The 24,764-nt window shown below is 33.9% G+C and overlaps 1 protein-coding gene across 2 annotated transcripts in view; it reads right to left on the reverse strand.

Annotated features, from left to right (window-relative positions):
• The window catches only part of LOC134839344 (uncharacterized), a 76,104-nt gene that overhangs the window by 28,757 nt on the left and 22,583 nt on the right, over window positions 1-24,764 (reverse strand). For both annotated transcript variants that reach the window (XM_063854856.1, XM_063854857.1), the window contains exons 2-7: window positions 17,543-17,689; window positions 17,294-17,362; window positions 17,044-17,221; window positions 15,161-15,483; window positions 14,136-14,234; window positions 13,457-13,559 (exon numbers count right to left, since the gene is read on the reverse strand). In XM_063854856.1, the coding sequence (XP_063710926.1) occupies window positions 13,457-13,559; window positions 14,136-14,234; window positions 15,161-15,483; window positions 17,044-17,221; window positions 17,294-17,362; window positions 17,543-17,689 (919 nt within the window). The remainder of the gene's footprint in view (window positions 1-13,456; window positions 13,560-14,135; window positions 14,235-15,160; window positions 15,484-17,043; window positions 17,222-17,293; window positions 17,363-17,542; window positions 17,690-24,764) is intronic.

Here is a 24,764-nt window from a genome sequence, read left to right on the forward strand (position 1 = left end):
AATTTTTATCATTCGAGCTACTTTTGCTACTTTTGCTACTTTTGCTACTTGTATTTTTGCTACTTGAAATGTTGTGCATGTATCTTCGGGAAACCAAAAAATTGTTGCTTGGGTCCTTGTTGTGGGGTCACAATAACCTTGATCATTTTTGCAAGATAATCTAATTCCTTGATAGATCATTGTGTTATCAGTTAAATCTCGTGTGAGTTGTATTCTTTCAAGTTGTATTTTCCACTATTTCTTGATATCCTTTATTTTTTGTGTCTGCTTTGCAGTTTGAAGGGTCATTTAATCCAATGTGTGGTATCCAGTGTTTATCGTGTATGTCATGCAATAATCTTCCATGGGCGCCGTTATATGGGTATTTTTCGTCTAATTTTATATGTCCTTGATATCGTTCAAGTTCTGCTTGATGTACAGAATCGGCAAAGACTTGGAAATTTACTATTTTTCTGTCTGTCTTTTTATTTCTTGTGATATTCAGTCTGAGTAACTCGTTTTTACAATCATCGGGATTTAGATGTAAAAGTCGTTCTATATTACTTTGGTAAAATGATTCGTGATCAAGTCGGTTCTTATTTCCATTGGAAACTTGTGAACAGTGTACTTTCTTTTCGGAAAATGTTGCTGTAAAGTAATATCCTGTGACTGTTGTTGCTCGTGCTTTTGAATATAATGTTGCGATTACATTTGTAGCTTCTATAGCTTGTGGTTCTGTTTCGCATTGTGATACTTGATTTATTGCATATTTGTGTAGTGTTTTTTGTTCCTTTTCTTCACAATCATAGTGTGTTACTAATAAATTCTGGAGTCCTGTGCGAGGAGAAAGATTTGTGTTTTGGTCGGAAAATATTAGAAAAAAAGATGTGTTGAAATGTTAATATTTTGGAATATACATGTATATGATAATCCTGAGTATGGGTTATAAAATGTTAAGTAACCAATTGTGTTTTTTGTATATCTATCGTATTTATATATTACTTCAGTTGTTATAAATGGTGGTGGTAGCGATAAAACTGTTACATTTGGTGGACGTAATGGGTAGGGATGTTGAACAATATTATTAAGTTTGACCGTGATTTAAAATTTTAATTGGAATCTATTTTGTTGAAGTATTTGAATTTGTGTTCACGAATATCTTCGTGGATATCTTGTCTATATCGTAGTCTATTGAGTGCGCAACTGTGGAGTCGGTTACTATCTTGATTATGTCCAAATAATGGTGGAGGTGCTACGAATGTGTTCCAATCTAGTCGTAAAGGGGTATTTGATGATGATTATTCTCGATATCTAGCGTCGAGGTTATTTGGGAAATTTAAAGGGAAATCGTTGGTGAAATTTGACTTAATGATGATGTTGACGGGAGTGATAAAGTTTCTGGTAGTGATAATGGTGTTGTATCCGTAGAATTATCTAGTGGTTCATATACTATGTTTGGTTCACCTTGTGTATATGAGTGTGTTGCCCAAAAGGGATTTTCACGTATTTGTTCAGATGTCGGTGTTCAAGCTAAGTAATCTGAGGGTATACTTGAGGTGCTATGTTGTGAAAGGAGTGTGGGAGTTTCTGGCAATGTATTACTAAAGTAGTTGGTGTTGATGACTGGGGTATATTAAAATGAACTCTAGGGGTTTGAAAATTTCTATTTCTTCGTGGATGTATAATCTGTATATTTATTTCAACTGTATTTTGATGTTGACTAATGTGTCTTATTCTATTTAAGTCTTGTGGTAATGTGGGGTATAAAAAATATGTTGGTTCACTTAGGGATGCCTGTCGCTGAACTGGTTCTAATGGTTCGGATAAGCGAGCGTGTCGTTCTTCAAAAGTGTATGGGTTATCTTGAAAAGAAATTCGTGTGGATTTTTGGGGGTTTTGGTTAGTTGTGGGTATGGCTGGGTTTTCTTGGGATGATGTCGGTGAAGACTGATTTTGTGATTGTTGGTTAGCAATTTTTGAAACGTGTCCGATTGATATTTTCTAGTGGGAAGATTTATGTTTATTGTAATATTCTTCCATGAAAAGAATTAAAAGGATTGTTGCTAAGGTGAATGTGACTGTTGCCTTTTTTACACTTTTGCACATTGTCATTATTAGGGATGATAAAAAAAGTGATGAAAATTACGAATAGTAAAAAAATATCTGTTCTACTTAAAATTGTTCGTATCATTTAAATAGACTTTGAATTATCGTACCTGTGAATGTGGTCAATGGTTTGGGAAAGTTGGAGATATATTTCAAGTAGGGAGTAGAAAATTTTTAAAAAGATTGCAAAAAAGTATTAAAAGGATTATGAAAGCTTCAGAAGTATCGATAAATAATATTAGCAAAAGTTTGAATATTATGAAAAATTTTATGAAAAGGTTTAAGATTGTATTTTTTAAGATATTGACTGATTGAGAGAAAAGCATTTAAGAAATGATTTGTTCGTCGAATTTTTTTTGTTGTATGCTTACACAACACAGTACTAAAAGTGTTGTGTAAGCATAATAAGCATTACAATGAGTTACTGGGTTGAGTGCTACATAATGTGTGAATGCATCAACAATGACCATACAATAGGAGTTTCCTTCAGAGGATGGTGAAATGGGTCCTTTTGTGTCGAATGAAACGCGATGGTTAAAAAATAAACTTTGTCCTTTAAAATCTTGTTTCTGTGCTATTTGTTTTTGATTTGGATAGGCTTTGCTCAATTGACACATTATACAATCATTGCATAATACTTTTATCCAAATTGGTGCATTTGGGAAATAAAAACTCTGTGTAAAGTTCGAATTTGTTTTTTTCTGATCCGGAGTGTCCTTTTGTATTTTGTGTATGGGAGATGTTAAGTGCTATTAGTTTCATACTTAAAGAAAGACAGGGAACTTTAGAATCAATTAATTGATATTATAAAAGATCTGTATTTTCATTGATTGTTGTGTTTTTAAATTTTCGGAAATTTCAGAGGAGTTTTTTGTTTCCTAAAAATGTGGTATCATGCTTTTACGGGCTTAGTTTTGTATTTGTGCCATGATTTTAGTTGTCTAATTACTGGGTCGAGATTTTGATATTGTTTTAAAAGTTCAAGTGTAATTTTATCTGTTGGAGGGAGAAAAAATATTGTTAATTTCTAGTTTTGAGAGGGGAATTTTGTCAAGTGGGTCATGGAGGTCAAAAAATTGATTCATTTTGTGTTTTGAATCATTTGTTTGTGGTCCTGATAAATTTATTTTATCGGTCAAATTTTCTTTTCAATTAATAATATTAGCAAAAGTTTGAATATTATGAAAAAATTTATGAAAAAATTTAAGATTGTATTTTTTAAGATATTGACTGATTGAGAGAAAAGCATTTAAGAAATGATTCGTTCGTCGATTTTTTTTGTTGTTTGGGGCGAGATTCAAGTGTGGTCGGATTGTTTATTGGTTTTTTGACAAGTGGAGTTTTGTGAAAAATTGTTGGGGGCTGATTTTATGGTATTCGGGAGGTCTTCTTTGCTTTATTTTTATTTGTCGAGTGATCTGGGGTATTTTTGAAATATTTTTGGTCCTTTTTTACCTTAGGCTAATTCGCCATTTTTTGTAGGAGGGTTTTTGAGGTCTGAGTTGGGAAAATATTGTTGATCTTTGCGTTATTAGATAGGGGAGGGTTTTAATATTATGGTGATATTTATTTTAGTTGTCAAGTTTTAGCGAGTTGCTTATTTTTGACCTGGAGGTTGTAAATTTATAGTTATAGATATGCCTGGAGTTTAATATCTATCGGCTAATAGGTTGGTGTTAGAGATATAGAAGGTGAAACCAAATTGAATCTTTATTTGGTTGGCAATAACCTTGTGCACTTTTATGGGCATTTGCTTTAAACAAAATTGGTTTTCGTGGCTTTTGATTAAAAACCATTTCGTATGGTGACATTCCTAAAGTTGTCGTAATTTGTGAATTATGTGATAGAGGAAATAATTTCACATCTGTTGACCATTCTGTGTATCGTTTATCATTTCCATTAATGATACATCTGAGATATTCTTGTAGTGAACGGTTCATACCTTCGACCAAACCGTTTGTCCAAGGTGCATGAGATGTACGTGGTTTATGTTTGATGTTATATAAGTGGCATAGGGTGATGATTTCATTATTTATAAATTCTGTACCGTTGTCTGTAATTAGGATTTCGGGTAATCCGAATTTGGCTATCCAATGTTCATAAAGTGTTGTGTAAGCATAATAAGCATTACAATGAGGTACTGGGTTGAGTGCTACATAATGTGTGAATGCATCAACAATGACCATACAATAGGAGTTTCCTTCAGAGGATGGTAAAATGGGTCCTTTTGTGTCGAATGAAACGCGATGGTTTAAAAATAAACTTTGTCCTTTAAAATCTTGTTTCTGTGCTATTTGTTTTTGATTTGGATAGGGTTTGCTCAATTGACATATTATACAATCATTGCATAATACTTTTATCCAAATTGGTGCATTTGGGAAATAAAAACTTTGTGTAAAGTTCGAATATGTTTTTTCTGATCCGGAGTGTCCTTTTGTATTTTGTGTATGGGAGATGTTAAGTGCTATTAGTTTCATACTTAAAGAAAGACAGGGAACTTTAGAATCAATTAATTGATATTATAAAAGATCTGTATTTTCATTGATTGTTCTGTTTTTAAATTTTCGGAAATATCAGAGGAGTGTTTTGTTTCCTAAAAATGTGGTATCATGCTTTTACGGGCTTAGTTTTGTATTTGTGCCATGATTTTAGTTGTCTAATTACTGGGTCGAGATTTTGATATTGTTTTAAAAGTTCAAGTGTAATTTTATCTGTTGGAGGGAGAAAAAATATTGTTAATTTCTAGTTTTGAGAGGGGAATTTTGCCAAGTGGGTCATGGACGTCAAAAACTTGATTCATTTTGTATTTCGAATCATTTGTTTGTGGTCCTGATAAATTTATTTTATCGGTCAAATTTTCTTTTCAATTAATGGAAAAAGGTCTTTTTTATGCGAGTGTTGTTTTATTCTCTTTTGTCGAGTATTAGTTTTTATCCATTGCGAGTATGGAATTGGTTTAAAAGTGGATGTGCCTAATAAATCAACTTCGTATTGATTATTTTGGCAATCTAAGTAGAGTGGAAAATGTTGTAGATTATTTATTTGTGATTGATCACTGTCAGTTTTTACTGCGTATTTGCATTCTAGTCGGGGTGATGTTTCATCTTTTGCGGGATAGAATTTAATAATTTGTGGTATTTCAACTGTAGTTGTACGTGTATTTAATTCAGGTGGCGTATTTCGACTTAATGTATCTGGTAATGCAAGGTTTTTTCCTGCTGTCCAAACTATATGTAAGTTTGGAAATTTCATTAGAATTAGTTGAAATCTATAAATTCTGTGATTAGGATTTGATTTTTGTGTAAAGAGAAATATAATTGGTTTGTGATTTGTAAATAGAACTGTTGGGTATTTTAATCCAAGTATCAGAAATTCATTTTCTGTAAGTGTATAAATTATAGCTGTACATTCTCTCATTAGAGTTGAGAGTCGTAGCTCTGCTTGTGTGAATAATCGTGAATTTGCTGATTTAAGATTCATTTTATTTGTTCCACTATTTGATTGTAGCAATGCTGCGCCGATGCTAAAATTTGAAGCACCACACATTGCATAGAATGGTTGATTTGGATCTGGAATTCTCTTTGAAATTTGTTCTGTCAAAAGTTTTTTAATTTCTTCAAATCGTGTTTGATGTTCAGTTGTCCATTCAAACTTAATTTGTTGTCTGAGGATATTATAGAAAGGTCTTAAGTATAATTGCATTTTGTAAACATATTTACATAAGAAATTCAACATTCCAAGGAATTCTTGGATTTTCTTTTTATTTGTAGGTGGCTGAAGTTTTTGGATTGCTTCAATGCGTGATTTTAATAGAGTGATAGTGTTTTGTTCAATATTATGTCCTAAAAATTTAACGCGTAATAAAAAGAAGTGTGATTTATCAGGGACTGCTTTCAGATTTTCGTTCTGAATTATTTTATGATATTGTTTTAAAACTGTAAACATTTCTTCTTTGGTTTGTGATTGCATAAAAACATCATCTAAATAGGTGATTGCATTTTTCTTGAGCATTAATGGTCTAAAAATTTTACTCAAAAAAGCTGAAAAAGCTGCTGATCCTATGGATATTCCATAGAAAAAGCGATTAATTTCATATTGTTGATTTCCAATATTAAATTGTGTTAAACGTCGTGATTGTTCATCTGGTGGAATTTGATTATAAGCACTATTCATATCTGCGGTTGTGAAATATTTACCATTTATCTTTGTTAAGATAACTTGTATGGGTTCAATAGGCCAATTGCATTTTGATTCGTCAATTAGTGAATTGAGGTATCTAGCGTCTAAAACTATTTTTAGTGATTCACCTTTTGCTAGAATGATAAGAGGGTTAATGAAGGTGTTACCTTTTGGTTGTTCTTCTTTATTTACTGGTGAGATAATTTCGTATTGTTCTTAAATATCAAGTATCTATTTACCTTGTCGTGTAAGTGAATCGGTACTTTACTTGCTCTTTGTTTTTTGAAAACTGCGTCAGGTTTTAATGGAATGTGTAGTGATGAACTAATTTTTCCAACGTCAAATTTTGATGTTGCATAGAATGTTGAATATTTTAACAGTTGTTTTGCTAATTTATCAAATTCATCTTGCGTGATTTGTGAGTGTTGAAAGTTGAACATTGTTAAAAATCTTTGTTGTTCTTTTGTGTAATTTGTTATATTGAATGTCGGTTTAAAATATGGTGTTTTTGTGAAATAATCTGTGTTTCTTTTTTCATTACCTATTATATTATTTATCGATAACTCTTCGTCAAGAATTGTTGATTGGCAAGTATCTAATAATTGGAGTATATTATTAACTCGGTAGGCTACTTCATTTATAGGTGAAATTGTAGCAGTGAAATTGTAAAAGTCCTAAAAGTAATGTTATTTGATACGGTGTATTGTTATACACGTGTAATGAAATAATATCGGAATTCGTATTTTTTGAGTATTTTATGGATGAGATTGTAACTTTGAAAAATTTGTGAATAGGTTGAAATTAGAAATCTGACGTGAAAAGTTGTTGTTTATTTTCATTTTTGTTATATTGATGAACTTGTTTTACTGAAAAATTATATATATTTCCTGATAGTGGTTTCAGGTGTTTCCGTTCTTGATTATAAATTGGAGAAAATTTTGAGAAAAATGGTGGTTGTTTGTTTAATCTTTGGAAGAATGTTAGGGCTGTGTTTTTTGCTTTTGTATATTTATCTTTGATATGGATCTTACTATTTAAGATGTTGATTGTTGGTATATGTTTAGTTATAATTTGTATGCCAATAATATTGTGCTCAATATCAGTAATATGAAATATTTGTTTAAATGGCTTGTTTAAAATCTTGTTTTGTTCGATTGTTCGTGTGGGAACAAGGAACACTTGGACTTTTCCATAATTTACTAATGTTGATTCTTGTGCTGTTGCTAATTTAATAGAGGTTTCAAGAGTTGTTAAATTTGGATGCAATGTTTTGATTTCATTCCATGTGGGAATATTAATTATATTTGATTCTGCTCCTGAGTCAATTAAAAAATCAATTTCATGATTTGGCGTTTGAAATGCTTTGTTTCTTGGGCTCTCTAAGAGAAATGGAATTGTCCAAATTTTTTCTCTTGGTTGTTCTTTTTGTATATTTTGATAAATATGTTTTGTGTTTGAGCATTGTGTTTCATCTTTCTTATCAGGTTTAATTACCGTGTTAATTTCGTTTACTTCTTGTGTAGTTTGTGTATTAATAATGGGTCCAATATAGTAATTATGAAGAAGTTCCAATTGATTTTCATATATATGTGAAGCAAAAGGTTGTTCATATACGATAGGTTCATAGTCGGTTTCGACTGTTATCATATTTACAGAGATGTTATTATGTGTATCATTTTCCTTAATTGAGATGTTAAGGTCATCATTAAAATTTCTGTCATTTTTGTGTTTTTGTAGTCAAGTGTATTGAGTGAATATGCCTTTCGAACTAGTTTTTCGATTCGAACCGCTAATTGTTTAAATGTTTCGTTTGGTAATCTGCGTATTTCGTTGCATAAAACTCTTTGATGTTGTTTGTTTCTTTCAGAATCAAACATTTTTGAAAACTCTTTTGTAAATTTTTTCCAATCTGATTTTTTTTCTATAGGTAATACTGAAAACCATTTTTGAGCTGCGCCATCGAGGGTTGTTTGTATTAACGCCGAGCGTCCATGTATCCAATTTTGATGGAGTGGTGTTTTAATTGGTTCGGGTCCTATATTTAAAATTAAAATTGCTGTTACTGCATTTAAATAATCTTCTACAGAATATTCAGGATCTGTTCCTGTGAATACCATTAATGGTTAATTCGATGTTATTGATGATCCACCCATGAGGTATGGATTCAAAGTCATCTGTAGTGATTCTGCGGCATTTGGCATTTGTGAAAATTTGAAAGTTGATTTTTTGTTATTTCATGTTGCTGAAGGTAATATGGAAGCGGTATTTCATTTTTCATTTGGGTTGGTTGATAAGAATGAAATGACATTGGGTTTTGTGGTTGTATTTATTGAAAAGATTGTGTATTAAATGGGTTTTCTATATGCATTTGTTGTGGGTTTTGTATATCTGTTGGATTTTGTGGGTAAATTTTTGTATTTTGAGATGGTTGAGATTATCGCGGTCTCTGTGTGCGATTTTCTTTAGTATATGGTGCAAAAATATCTGGTTGATGATAATCATCGTCATCAGATGATAAATAGTTTGTGTTATATGGTGTTTGTTGTTTATTTTTATTTTGTTGAAAAAATGGGTAATTGTCACTAAAATCCTGTGGAGTGTGTGGATTATCTAGAAAATTTACAGAATTGGTTGTTGTTTTTGGGAGATTCCAATAATGGGAACATACGTGATTTAAATTTTGTGTCTTTTTTTGGGAAGTTGATTTGTTTTTGGTTGGTGTGCATAATTATAAATGTGTTCTGTGTTCTGCGAAAGTGTGTCTTGTGAACGTTTTTCGTGTTTTGACGGTTTTGTCATTGGTCTATATGTTTGATAGTCCATATGTGAATATTTTGGAGCAACCGAAGGTTTAACGGTCAATTGTAAGGTTACCTGTGTTAGTGATGTATTTGTATTTCTTGGTGTTGTCAGATTTGGGTGTATTGGTGAAATACTTTGTTGTGTAGTTGTTACTGTTGTTTGGACGATTTCTTGATTTATGAAGTGTGATGGTGTTTGAATGTCTTGATGTATAAGATTTCTGGTTCCGTTGAGATTTTCATTATGTATGACTGTTGAATTTAAGCTGTTATTTCGGGTATCAGGTAAAAATGTATTATAATTAAATGGTGTTGCGTCAATCGTTAATGGTATTACTTTTACAAAATCTCTGTGGAAAAATATTGTACTTATTGCCTGACTCGAGATATCTTGTGGAATATTTATAAATGCTGGATGAGACCATTCAGGGTCCCAAACGTAATCTGATTGTTCTGCAATGACAGTGTCATCATTGGTGTTTTGAGGTCTGAAATTTTTTCTTGCTTGTGAAATTAAATCTAGGTTGTGGGTAAAATAATCTTTTATAAACCATGCTAAAATTTTTTGCAAATCATGTTTAGTGTTTTGTGAAACATCATTATTATAAAATTTTTGCGGATTATTTGTAAAAATGTTGAAAACACTGTGATTTCAATTTTTTACTTTATTATGTTTGGATGTTTCGGTTGGTGACGTGCTTTGAACTTCTGTTTTTTCTAATTTTTTAACTATAGTTAATTCTTTAACTATATATTACTGCAAAAACTTCTTTTGTGAATATGGAGTTTGCTCTTTGTGAATTATGATATTGTATGCTTTGATATATTCTATGAATTTTTTTGAAAATTCTAAATCAATATCGTCTGTTTGAATTACATATTTGTTATGAGCTGTTCGTGGTGTGCTGAATTCTATGGTATAGATTCTGCATTGATGTGTTAATTTACATATGTCTTTCAAATAATGTTCAATAATTTGTCTTTTGGTTTTTACATCCGGTAATTCTGCTTTGCATGGACTGATTCCTGTTTCAAACAAATTTACGAGTAAGTTTTTACAAAATCGTGTTTGTCCTCTATCATCGAGTGAACCTATAAGAAAGGGAAAAACTGCTTCTTCATCTGGACTTTCGTCACTTTGAGTATGGCTCATTTTTTTTGTTTGATGATTGTTAGTATATAACTATCAATGTGTCTAACTGGTTGATTTCAATTATATAGGTGTACTGGTTTGTGTTTATATTGCTTTTTTATTCTTCTTTTTCCTCTTTTTGATGAGTTTGAAGTTGTTTCTGAATCGGCAAAATATAATTGATCATGGATGGGGCAATTTCTATTTATTGATTTTTTTAATTTGTATAGTTCGTCTAAACTGTTGGCTTCTGATTCGGAAAATGCGTTTCTATTTCTTGGAAATTTTTTTCGTGTGATTTGTCTTTGTTTGCTTATAATTTTTCTTTTTATTGTTTGTCGTTTTGTTCGAAGGTATCCAACTGTTTGTGTATGTGGGGTTTTTAAAAGATCGTAATTTTGTTTGTCTATTTCACTATTGTGTAAAACGATTGTTTGTTTGTTTGTTTGTTTCCTAAATTTTTGAATGACATAAGGTTTAGAATGAGGGATGCAAGAAGTTATTAGTGATTTTTCAATTTCCTAGACTGTTAGTCCTTACGATTTTTTGGTTAGCTTAACCTGGGTCTTTTTATTCAGGGTTGGAGAGAAAAGTAAATCAATTCCGGAGAATGGTTTTTTAATTATCAGGGTTGGAGAGAATGATTTATTAAAAATTTCCATTAGTCCTGGGTCTTTTGAAAATGTTGGATAGTGAATTGACGTTTGAGGTCGGTAGACACTCGATAAGTGGGTGGGGGAGAACAAAATTGTTCTTTTTGATCCAAGGATAAGCCTTGATGATCAGAATTTAAAATTAATGAGTTGAAAGTTTATTAAGATCCAAGGATAAGCCTTGATGATCTAGTTTAAAATTAGGTAAATTTAAGTTTAAAAATGGTTTAAATTTATTTGGTAAAAAGTTTTAGTTTTTAATGATTTTAGCTGGCTTATGATTGCTGTTCTGATTAGGTGATGAAGCTGGAACAACAGAATGACCTATAATCACTAACTATTAATTGTCATGCTACTAATTTTTGTTTTTATTTTCAATAAAAATTTTTCAAATATGTTTTATATATTACTGCAGAAGTTGAGGGAACGATTTGAGATCTTTTTATCAATCGTTATTGTACATTAGTAATTTTGTGTAGCGCCTGAAATAATCATGAAGATTTACTTCAAAATTTTATGTTTGCAAATGAAAATCTAAATTCATTGCTAATAAGATTCTTAAATAAAATTTTGTGTTGGCTTTTGCCGTACAACCATGAAACTAAAGGGTAAGTTTCTACGTAGTCGTATGTCGTCTCTTGTCCGAGGTCTTCTTCCGATACCGGGTAGTTCTAGTATTGTGCGGAATATCGGCTATGATCTATTGAGTCGTAGAGACATTTCAATTAAGTTATTATCGTGCAACAATTTGAAAATGTTTTGTCTATTTTCTAATCTATATATTTTTTCTAAGCTATTAAGGTCTTATTCGAGACTTATGGTCGCACCAGATGAGTTAGATTTTTGAGGTTAACTCATAGAGTAATTTCGGATAGGGTACACCGTATGCTCGTCACGCTATCTTATTTTCGGCCGGATAGATTCGTGCAACTTCTTTGTCTAATACCGATCCTAATCTTACTCTTATATCTACTAGTCTCAGGGTGTTTAACTAGTCTCTGCTAGGCTCAATAGATCTAGAGTATGCTGGCTTATTCCGACTTCTGAAGTTCTCTTGGAGAGGTAACTAATTTCTAAGGTAAATTCAAATCTCTCTGGTGCTGAAATTACAAGTAATTTCAGCACTTACAAATAAGTGGGTTGTTAGTTAGATGGATTATGATTGGTTAATACTAAATATTTTACAGTGGTAAAATATCTAATTTATCCAAAATAAAAAGTAGTTTAGATCAGGTTCCAGTAAGCAAAAGAGTTCTTTAATTTTATTTACTTTGTTCACTGTTTAAGTCGAATCGTAAAAAGCAGAATTAGATTTGCAATACCGGTTCTATATCACAAAATCTGACCAGAGCTTTTTATTACAGTTCATGTTGAATTGATTTTCTTTAATTGAGCGATCCGGACTTTCGATTTGTTCCGTCCAGATCTTCTGCGAGATGAAAAATGGTTTTTGAAATTTTTTTCGAAAGATTAAGTGATTTTGTTATATTGTTTCTAGCCTCAGCTTTGCTCCGACTGTTTGCCTGCTTTTGTCATGCAGCATCTGTTTTTTTGGAAATGTTTTTTTTTCGTATCAGTGCTGTTTTGATTGCTAACAGTTTTAAATTTTTATGATTGCGTTGTTTATGTTTCTAACCGTTTAGTTTTTAAAGAAACACTATTATCTGAAGCCGAGTGACACTTTTTTGAAAATAAATACATAAAGTCACTGACGATCAACTCATTTTTTGAACAATTTGATGGAGATTTTTCAGCCTTTAATAAGAGATCATAAGTTCTCAGTGTTCTATCTGTTTCTCTTCGATCACTTCCATCAAATTGTTGAAAAAAAAAAAAACTGAAAGTGCCATAGGACTCATTGTGAAATGCAACTTTTTTTGTAAATTTTGAGTTTTTTAATTGAGCTTTTTTTCAGGCTGCTCAGTTAAAACTTTTTAATATATTCAATCCATGGCCTGCTATTTGAAGGCTACTAATGCTACAAACTGTACAACTTCAACTCTATTCATGACATTGTCTCACAATAATTCTCGCAAAACGCGGTAAAATAATTTAATAATGTCATGATTTGTTGCGAACTAATTAATAATAGATTTGACTTCAAAATGAACAAAAGACAATTCAAGATAATGTGTCAACTACCTTGACCAACTTAAATATCTGGCGACCACCATAAAAAAATCGAAGTCAGTGCCGAAAAAAGGCAAACCAGTCCCCCTCAAACATTCTTATAATGGTGGATTTCGATGGTTAAAAAATAAGAGAACTTCTTATCATTTATTATCCATTGAAGTGGTTCAAGTCAAAATCAACAAATTGTGTTTGAACGCATTTTTTATGTTTATCTAAAAAATTAAAAGTCATAAGCGAATATTGTTTCACTCCTTTCGCGAATATAGCTATTACAACTTCGCTTTCAATATTTTGGTTCTAAGCAACTGCGTCTTAAAAATGACCAATCACAGACGAGTGTTTCAACACTCCCCCTCAAAAAGCTCTTTCAAATAGAAGCTTGCATATCTGCGCCAAACGAACACGTGGAAGTCCTTTTGTCAGAATATCGGCAACCATAAATAAAGTAGGAAGATATTTTATCGTCATCTTACCGGAGCGAATTTGTTCCCGATCAGAGTGTACTTTTAGGTCGATATGCTTGGCTGTCGACCTTGAAGCAGTTCCAGAACTACACATATTGTTCTTTGGTTGTCGCTAAACAAAACAAGGAGAGTAGTTTTATATTTAACACTCTCGATGACATGTTTCAGGAACAAAACTTCCTGAGCCAAGGACTAGAGAGCTATGTCTTCCGATTCACATGTAGATAATGATACCGAGCATTGTTTAGCAGTTCGTCAAAATACCGGTGAGTCTGGCTCATTTAATTGAATAAAAATGCCAGATACAGACTTTCTGGTCCTTACGTTGCCTGCCCAACTGGCATCACTGTACGCAAAAGTTCCTAGACCGATAACACGTCGTGAGTAAGTAAGGGAATAATTCGTGTCCCTCAAATAGCGTAGTATTTTTTTTGCAGAACTTAAGTCTTGCACTGTTGGAATTTTGAAAGCTCGAGAGCAAGTTTACTGCAAAAGCAATATCCAGACTAGTTGTTACAGCTAAAAACAATAAGCCCCCACTAACTGCTGATAAAGGGAACGATCATTTGGACTTTTATCATCGTTTCATTTTCATGTGTGACCACAGGTTTTTAAACTGATTTGAATTTTTGCGTATTCTGTTACTTCATTAAATTTTTTACGTATCTTTTTTGAGAAAGTACTTTACCTTTTTCATCAACGTGAAGTTTTGTTCCCCAAATTCATTCGAGAATGCCCTTATCTTCAAAGCGAATCCGCTTACCAAGATCGGCAAGAAGCTTTTGTACTGAAATTTTGTCAACATCAAAAATCATCATGTCATCAACATACACAGCAGGGAAAGCGAATCCGCTTACCAAGATCGGCTAGCAGCTTTTGTACTGAAATTTTGTCAACATCAAAAATTGTCACGTCATCAACATACACAGCATGGAAACACATTTTTCTTGATTGATAAAAGGAACAGGTATCTACAGAGCTTCTTATATTACTATAAAAGTTTCAAAATTACTTTTATTAGAAACTGATTTCAAGCTCGACACGTTTATTTTAAACCGTAAATACATTCGTTGAGCTTGCATACAATATGCTCACCAGACGCGGTTATACCACTACGAGGTTGCTCAAAAAAAGTTTCATGCTCTAAAGTAGAAATCAAAAAAGTTGTTTTAACATCATTTTGTCGCATTTTCAAACCAAGTAGTGCTGCAACGGCAAATAATATGGGAATCACTGTCATACTAATATTAGGTGGAAAAAAAATCAGTATAAATTTGATCATAATTTTGACTAAATGCTTTAGCCATAAAGCGTGCAATTGCTTTATATTGTTCAAGTGAACCATCGCTTTCACGCTTTATATCAAAAGATCATTTGCCTTTCGTTAATGGTTTTCCAGAAAAAAAAGGCACAAAAGCTTCCAGACTTTTGAACTCTTTTTGCATTGCAGAATACCAGTTTTAAATATCAGCTGACAAAACTACTTCCTCATAATTGAGTGGAATATTGCCATTGACCTGCAGCCAATGCAAAATTACAGTTTTCATCAGTAAAAAAATTGCCATCTTAGTGACATGCTGGTCTTCGAATGATCCGACCAGTCCTATTAGTTGTAGGAAAGTCCATTCCCAAAGCACTAGAACTTTCGTCATAACTTGCAGATTGTTCTCTTGATATAGATGATGTAGAATTTTGTCAAAAAAAGTATCGAACTTTCAGGAGTGGGGAAGTATTGTTTTGCTGATTGTCTGCAAATGTAGTGCGAGGAGGAGACTCAATGTCATCAAGTTCATTGTGAGTTGGGTAATTTGGACGTGGATGCAAGTAGATTGCAGTACTTTGAACTTCCATTTGCACAATATGAGGACTAGATGCTGAAGATTCTCTTTGAGAAGTATCAATATGTGAAGAAGTTGATCCCCCTGTCGATGATAACAGTTGTTCAAGTGTAGGCAAAAATTTGGTTGTATCAGTTGCGCCGCTTTGTGCATTATTGACCACCACAGAATCTGAGACTGCCCCAACTGGGTCATTGTCTGGAAAAGGCAAAACAATAGCAGGCTTTCAACCGTTATCGAGACCTGGGACATGTTCTTCGTGAAATGTCATTCTACGAGATTGGTAAACTTTTCTTTTCAGTAAATCATGCAAAAAATCTGCAGGACTTGAACTGTCATATCTAGTAAAAACTGCCTATTTGTTTTTGAGTAATACCTTGCGCTGGTGGGTTTCAATTTTCGGTATACATAAGCAAGCAAAAACTTTTAATTGATGAACACTGGATTACTTTCCAAAAATCCTTTCCTAGGGTGTTTTAGCATCATTAATAGCAGATGCTATTAAAGAATTTCTTGTGTATGCATCAGTATCAAATGCTTTTACCCAAAGAGATTCCAGTAGTTTTGACGATAACAAAGGAGCCCGTGCATTGTCAAAAAATGTTAGCCAATAGCACTCGGCAATATCATTTTGTTGAGAAGAAAAAATATTTGTAGATTGCTGTGCAATATAATTTTCTTGCAAAATTTTTGCGTTACATATCCCGAAAAATCATCAACAAAAATATTGCACATTTTTCCATGGAATGGTTCCGGAAAAGAAACACAAACTTCACTGTGAATAAATCAATTTTTCGCTGCCCTCACTTGAGGGTTTTCAGATTTGTCCGACATAGATATCCTACATTCTGAAGACGTAGTACATTTATCGGTTGCCAAAGAGATGGAAAAACCGTGCCCTTAACTGCTTAATTTTTTTCAAGGTTTCACAATTTACATGTGAAAACCTTGCATGCCACGTAGAAATTGACAATAGACAATGCCGACATATTCGGCTTTTTTGCATTATGTTAGAATCAAAACAGAACATACCTTTCAATAAAATGAGTTTTCTGTTGTCCCACACCTATATGCGGATTTTCGTTAAAAATCACTGTATTCTCTTGCTTAACTAGCAGTGAAAAGGATATCAAATGAAATTTGAAAATCGGCTCATAGAATGCGCCCTGCAGGTCAAACGTGTACTTAGGTTTGGGGGTGTGTAGATAAATATGGCGGGTGTAGTGTAAATTTTTTGGTATTAAAATTATGAAGGCCTGGGTTTAAAGTGTGAGAGATAATGTTTTGTAAGATTTTACTAAATTGGAGTAGGTTTAGATGTCGAGTAGGCTGTGACTAATGCGGAAATTTTGCAGAAAAATTGGAAGAACATTATAGAGATAAAATTCCATTATAATTCATCAACATGGATTTTAAATGGATTACATTTGATTTAATTTCTCGAAAAGTAATGAAGAGTAATTGATTATACTCGTTTGCATGGTCTCAAAATGTAATTATCATCGATCATAAAGTTAACACTTTTGACCATGAAAATTCCTTATAATCGATTGTTATCAATAGAACTTCACAGCGGGAATGCAGAATGTTGAGATGCGGGTATTTTTATGGCCGGAAAATCTCAATCGAACGAGTACTTTTCAGCCTGTAAGTTCTAAATTCAAAATGCCACAGCCTGGATTTGCTAAACATTGAACGCAATTGTCTTGACATAAATCTACGACTTCAAACTGGGCTTCTGAAATGTGATTTTCTGACTAGTTAAATGGTACTCCTCTGGTGGCAGGAGATCCACTGCTCTCCTCCCCCATATGTCTCGTGTTAGGGGGTTGAGATGACTACTCTCACAGCCCAACATCACTTTGGCCAATATTTGTTTCCGTGCTGAAGGGTACCCCCTGGCTAAGGCCAGCATATGAAGAGGCGTTTCGCCTAACTGGAACAGCAGAACTCTTCTGAAAGTCAGTTGCTATTGTTTCTACTGAGCTTGGAATAATTGAGTTCAAACCTTATTTTTCCTGGAGAAGTTTGCACCGCATTTCCAGTTCATTATCTTGGCTACCAGGTCCAGATTAACCTAAGAATATGAACCAGAAATCCAGGTCACTTTTCAAGAAAGTTTGTTTTTGGTAATCAGAACCTGAAACGTATCTTAAAATGTGTCAATGCGATTCAAAGGTAGTCTTCCAGTGAATTTCTATTTTTTTAAGAAACACATAAGCTTACTTTTTTCAAAACTTAAAACAATATTATTTACCATCTGAGCAGCTTGGTGCAGAACTGTCGATCCAGTGATCGGTAGCTCCAAGCTGATCCAAAATCTCCTCTGCTGAGAGTTGCTACTTGAGAGACATTCTGTGATACTAGACACTTGGTTTGAGATCAGCCAATAGAACCACTCTGCCTTAAAATACCTCTCGAGATAAGCTACGATTGAAAAATCTTCGGTTTTTTTCTTAAAACTGTAAGTATTACTGTTTGAATTGAAGCTCTTACCCTTTGGATTCAATCCTAAACTCAAAAATGGGGAAATCAAATAAAAATAATCAAAATCCAGCCCACTCATTTTTTCTCATACGGATCCACACGCACACACGCACACACACACACACACACACACACACACACACGCACAAACACACACAAACACACACAAACACACACAAACACACACACACACAAACCAGAAGATATAATAACTGTATTACTTCCATTTCCAGGTTTGTACCATGCAAGAGCGATGACTATTTTAAGAAGTTAGAGCACCAGTTTGATTAAATACAAGAATGAAAACAATCGTATTGCTTCCATTGATGTGTGCAGAAATATTTTGATCGTGGAGATGGCTTTAAGTTTTAATGAGTCGGCATTTTTTGGCTAGTGATTTCTTTTTTTTGTCCTTACGAGACCAAACTGTGCGCTGGATAGTCCTGGATTCCAGAGTCTGTACGTTTTCAGATTCCAGAGACAAGTCTTTAACCATGTTAAAGTTTTGTCGGAACAATCAAAGAAAATGAAAGAACAAAAAAAAAGAACCAAGGGAGCATCGTTGTTGCGGAATCCGCTAACAATTCACAAAATGCACAGTTTGGCCTCGTAATGGTACTTATTACCACAAAACTAGAGTATATTGACGCCGAATGGGATTTTGAAATAATGAGTTGTTATCACGCTCACAAGTTTGTAGACTAGTTTACGATATTGGCAACAAGTATATCCGAAAAAAATTCGTTAGATCAAATGGTCCGTTTTAAAAAATCTCTGAGCGAAAAATTTTTCAATGCATATAATGCTGAAAGTGTAGAAAAAATTTTGGTAAATGAAGAAAACCAAAACACTTTTATAACTAAAACAAATTAGGAAAGTGATGAAACTTACCCTATTGATAAACAGAATCACTTTTCCGATTGAAAAAGAAGTGAACCAAGTACCTTAGTTTTTATCAAAAACACTATCACAAAAAAATGAAAATGAGACTTGTCACATCTTTTAAATACAAGATTTGCCAAATCAAGACTGCCCATTATAAAATTTTCCAATGCTGTGTGATTTAATTTTTTAAACTCTATATTTGAGTCATCAACTACTGGTTCTTTAAAATCACTCTGATATCGGAGTGGGAAATTGAACATTTTCCTAATTCGTATGATTATTAAAGCACTTGTAATTATCTGTTTAGCAGTTAGTCTTGTATTACTTCCTTTGATGAGATATTCAAGCAAAGTTAGGTTTCGTAGTATATCAACAGAGTTTTCATTTCTGATTAATTTGTTTAATTATTTTGTTAAAAAGTTCATAGAGATATAAATCAGAAGCACTATAGACGATAACACTCAGATAAATGCTTTAGATTCTCAATCTTTTTCTCGGCAAATTTTAATTGGTGCAGTCTTTTTTTAGCCTGGTCAAGATGTTCGATACTACTATTGTTCATGGTGCCATAAATATAAACGCCGTATTGAATAATAGCCTGAACATAAGTTTTGTGATGATATTAAAGTCTTGGGCAGCTAATAGATTGTGCCACAGAAGAATGTGTTCAAATTTTCTTTTATTTTTCTGTGTGACTGGTAAAACTGAGATCAGAGTCATTGGTAATACCTAAGTAGTTATTTTGATTTTTGTTTTCAATTACCCTTTCGACTCAAATGAACCCCAAAATTTAGTTTATGTCTGCATCTTTGAAAGTCAATGTTTTTGTTTTGTCAGTATTAAGAGTAACTGCATTGTTCCTCCAGCCACTGTCTAGTCTCGTTTGATGCTGTTTGACGCTCTTTTTGAATTAAACTTCTTCGAATGTAAAATTGAAATCTCGTCGGCGTACAAAACTGTCTTTGTCTGTTTTTGTTCGCATTCAAAACCCTTTACAAAAATATGAAGAGGAGTGGACCTAGCACAGAACTTTGTGGGATATCAATTTTACATCTTCACTTTTGTATAATTTCTTTTTACTTGTGTGCACTGTTTCCTGTTTTGAAGATATGATTTCAATAGATTGTACACGGGACCTCTCAAACCATTTCAAAAACTTTTTTGAATTAATAACTTGTCAACTACGGCGTAGAAAGTTTTTTTTTAGATCCGAAAATGTACATGGCGTCATTGATTCTCCCAATCGGACTCTATTAAATCAATCATTGTGGCCACTGCAACTATGATTTTTCTTTTCTTTTTGCTCTGAATCAAATTTTTTTTTTTTGATTTTGCAAATTAAAAATTTTTTTAACTACGAGACATCTGAAAACGGGCCGTGCTGGCTCAATGGTGTTCTCCGAAAACGACTCCAATTTGTATTTGTAAACTTTTATAAACAACGTTGTAACTATGTATCGTCAGGAAGCATATAAATAAATCTATAGTTTTGTGGCTGGAAATGGCAGCCTCCTTCGTAAAATGAAATATCGGGATGGAGTTTGTCTTTTTAATCAAACATAGTTCAAATTGGAGCTATCTGTACTACTTTTAGGTTTCGAATCATCCAGAAATTTTTCGACTTATTTCATTTTAGTTGGCAACAGGACCAATGAATCAAGTTTGTGATTGGTTTTCTCCTCTTTCCCACTTTTTTGCAAATTTTTCCCCTATTGTTGAGAAAACATCATTAAAATTGTTCACCTTTGATTCGTCATGTGGTCTTTTTCTTTTTCGTCTCCTCACTCAAAATACTCCAATCCAATTCCTTTTTTATCCGTGAGCAATCAATAATGTTGTGACAACCCTGTTTTGTTATTGATTTTTCTGAATAACTCTCCAGCATTACGTAACCTTTATCAAAAAAGCTTGATACTGATCTAAAAATTTTTAGCCGAAAACTGCCAAGGAAATGTTTCCTTATGATGTTTTTCAAACTTTAAAGAAGGTAACAGAAAAAACTGTGCTAGACAAGTGTTTTTTTTGTATAACTGAAACTAAAAACCTCCAATCTGAGGGCAAAAGCTATCATATCTGTCTACAGTAGAAAACAATTTGTATAAGCAAATCGATTGGGTAAAACCTGTCTGAACTTTTTTGATGCGAAATCAGAGCAGGTTAAGTCAGCTTGCGAGCTCACAAACAGGTAGCACCACCAATCAAATTTTCAATTTTTTTGTCTGATTTTGACATACGTGTCTCTGATCCATTCTTTTTTGATGTAATCTCACAGTAGGTTGAGGCAGCCTGCGTAATCACAGACAGGTCAGCGGCGTTGAAAATGGAAAGAAAACAAATAGCTATTTTTTTCGAATTTAAGTCAATTGCTTAAGAAGTTAAGCTGCACTCAAGTTAAGTCGAATATCTGATATTTTTGAGAAAAAAGTCGAAAAAAAAAAAAAACGGACCGAAGGAAATGAGAGGAAAAAAACTCAAAAGCAATTGAGTTTTTTCCATTCAAGGCTTCTATGTTCATTCAATACATCGTAATCACATCACAGAAAACTTAAAATTGTGACATTCGACCAGAATGGACAAAATGCAATCTCTGCAGTTTAGGAGTTTTTAGCAGCGAACCTTCCGAATTGGCGATTTAGAAGGAATAAGAACGTTATTCGAACGATTGGACAAATCGTGAAGGCTGAAGGATTCGGAAACTCCTAAATTTTAAATTTTCGAAGTGATGACGTAACAATTCTCAGAAACGTCAAAAACGGCCATTTTGGCAGAAAAGGCTAAAAAGCAACACAACAACGATAGTTGCGCTGACGATAACAACGGAAATCGTGATTGAAAAACAACAGCAGATTGCAGGAATAGCAGAGACCGTTCCGAGTTGCAACTATTGTTTCGCTACAATAGTTGCAAGGCCGTTGCGAACAACGGTGAAGGGTGGGAAACCAGCCTTCCGGGTTACAGGGAAATCAAGCTTAACGTGCTTGATTCAGTGGATTCGAGAACCTGGAGGGGTTTTGGGACTGAAACTTTTATCATCTTATATAAACTTTTAGCTTCCCTGTCATGTCCTGATTTGAATTTAATTAACATCTGAATTCATTTTGCTGGGATGAGAAGCTAGGAGTTGGGGGAAAAGGTTGATCCATCTTCGATGGAGATGATGATTTTATCTACTGAACAAAAACTATAATAATTCAATAAGTAGTAGTAGCCCTGTTTTTAGGAGTGACCTCGTGGTCTGGGGATAGTGAGACCCAGCCATGAGCTCATTATTTCTGCATGTAATTAAGTTAATTTGAGTGTTTTGACCGAAGCCGAAAGCAGTAACGTTTTTTGTCGACCCGATGTTAGAAAGACCACCGAAAGTACTGGCTTGGTAGAGACGGTGAAAAGCATGTAAAGTTCTGTTTAGACGTTAGCCAGTCGTCTTAGGACTTAGTTTTACTTTCCGTCGATATGTATCTTCCGGGCGAATGTTACATACATGTTTTTATGGCGCTCCTGGGTGTTATTCTTTTTTAACATCATGACCGGCAGAACCGTTAACGAGCACTCCGCGCCGAGCGGATGCTCACATTAACGCCCTTAATAGGCCTAAACTGCCGTGGCGGAAGGGTATTTTGGAACGCGGAAGCCTTCCGAATTACCGTGAATAGCTTTTTAACCTGGTTAAGACCGAAAATTCACGAATAAGGAAGGGTGGGGGGATCGACCATTCCCTCGTTCCCTGAGAAATTTGTGACCAAAAACACTTAACGATATATATAAAACCAAACAAAAAGTAGTATAGTACCCAAGAAAAACAAAAAACACAAAAAAATTACCAAAAAAACCAAAAACAGAAAAAAGTTTAAAAAAATCAGTAGAAATCATCACCCCAGACAAGATATGATCCGACCCTCCCGTTTGTTGTTGATAGATATATTGTTGTTACAGGCATTTATATCAGTCAGGATTGTTACGATCAGTTTTGTAGCCCGTTTGTGAGGCTTGTACTGTAGGGTTACTTGAGCATTTAAGTACGTTAATGATAAATTGCGCTCAATCCGGAAGGGTCAGCTGATTTGCGCTCAATTCGGAAGGGTCTTGGGAGAAGACTGATCCGGCAAGCAGTACAAGGAGCAACAAGAAGGGGCTCAACGACAACAACAATCGACTGTTGGGTATCGTTAACAAGTTTTGTATCCCTTTTGGTACAAAAATTAAGATAGTAATCTGTGGGGGGCTCGACAGTGCTGCACTGTAGTGACCCTTGACCGAACTGCGAATATCCGAGTTAAGCACCTTAATTCGGATATTAAACAAACCCGGAGGGGTATAGTATTACTAATATTATTACTTATATAGCCTATATTAATACTCTTATACCGTTTTTCAGTGAAAAACACAGAAAGCAGACCGGTTTTTAGGGTCAAAATAGCGATATTTTGATCCCCCCACAAGTCGCGATTTTTGAGATATCAATATTTTTTGAAACGGAAAAAAGCGCTAAAGTAGTGTGTTACATCGTAACTGCACTACCATAATAGATATAACCGGTTAAGTCTAGTTCGAAAGTGGTTGGAACTATTTTGGAACAAAAAACCGAATTTTCGTGATTTTTGAGAAAACAAAACACTATAAAATCAGAAATTTTTTTGAAATTTTTGAGTTAGAACAGTAAAAATAGTTGTTCGGACAACGTCCACTAGTGAATCTACAAGTTTTTGTAACGTGTTTGATTTGGTGGATTCATCAATCCGGAGGGGTACAGGTAGCATAGTTTATCGCAAACTTTTTCAACTAAAACGTTTTAGATCGGGTCTTTTGTTTTTAGGTCAAAAGGACCAGATTTGCGGAAAAAGTTAGGCGGAACCTATAAGAGAGAAATTTCTTGACTTTAGAAAAAAGACGTTTTGGTTAATAACTTTGGAACTACTGGGCATATCCAGTTGATCTTGGTACCAATAGATCAGAAATTAACTGGACTTACTGATAGGGACAAAAGTTTTTCGAAAAAGTAAGCGTGAAAATTTTTTTAGGTTGTTTTTAGCAAATTCACCAATTTGGGAGAGTAGACCCTTCACGTTTTATAAATTTCTTTTAGAAAAGCCTTTACACCCCTACCAAAAGGTAATAGTGGTTGAATAAAGTAACTTTAGGCTGTTCTAGACGAAAAGGGAAGGCTAAAGGCACAGCAAAACCTTAATCGAGCCGAAGTTAGGCGAGCGATAAGACCCTTCACCGTTAGCGTGAATTGTCAAATAAGATCCGGAAGATCTAATAAGATCTTAACTTCAATCCGGAAGGGTCTAGGAAAGCATTACATACCTTTCCTAGTTAATCTAAAAAGCAAATTAGCATCGGAGAACGCATCCGGAGGGGTATAGGTTGAAAGAAGGAGATCTCCGAAAAGCTACTTTTACAAAACCGGAGGGCTCCCAATCCGGAGGGGTCAAAATTTCTTTTTCAAATTAGGAGGGGTCCGAATCCGAAGGAGTCTTATAGTTGCTAATTCGGAGGGGTCCAAATCCGGAGGGGTCTTATATTAACTAACTCAGAGGGGTCCCAATCCGGAGGGGTCTAAATTTTGTTAGTCCGGAAGGGTCCTATTTGTGCCAATCCGGAGGGGTATTATTTTATTAAAGGACTAAGGTAGACGGACGAAAGACTAAAGTGAGAGGTATCAGGTTATTAGCAGACAGGCTAGGAATCAGTGACTGCACTGGTAACTTGCCTTTCAATAAGAACCAGACCAAAACAAAACATGTCCGAACTCGGATACTCGCGACACTAAGTCTAAACTAAAAAGAGCGTGATTCATTGGTGTGGATTGTAACATAATACGTTTTTGTCAAAAATGACTGCCCTGAGGATTTTAGTAGGTCTAGCTCGGGCAGTCCGAAGGCAGATAGGTAACACAGTACTCGGTGGGTGCAATAGACGCCCACTTGAGAAAATTACTGCCTTCAAAGTGTTGTCTGTTTGGTGCAGCACCGAGCAGGGAAAGCTTTTTCTTTAAAAGACGAGTTCGACCATTGTTATGCGACCGACTAAAAGTACAATACACATACGTTTTTATATAGAGGTATTCATATTCTGTCATTATATATATATTTTTTTTGTTTTTG

The sequence above is a fragment of the Symsagittifera roscoffensis genome, chromosome 2 (genome assembly GCF_963678635.1).
Source record: "Symsagittifera roscoffensis chromosome 2, txSymRosc1.1, whole genome shotgun sequence".
In the NCBI taxonomy this organism is placed as follows: Eukaryota; Metazoa; Xenacoelomorpha; order Acoela; family Convolutidae; genus Symsagittifera; species Symsagittifera roscoffensis.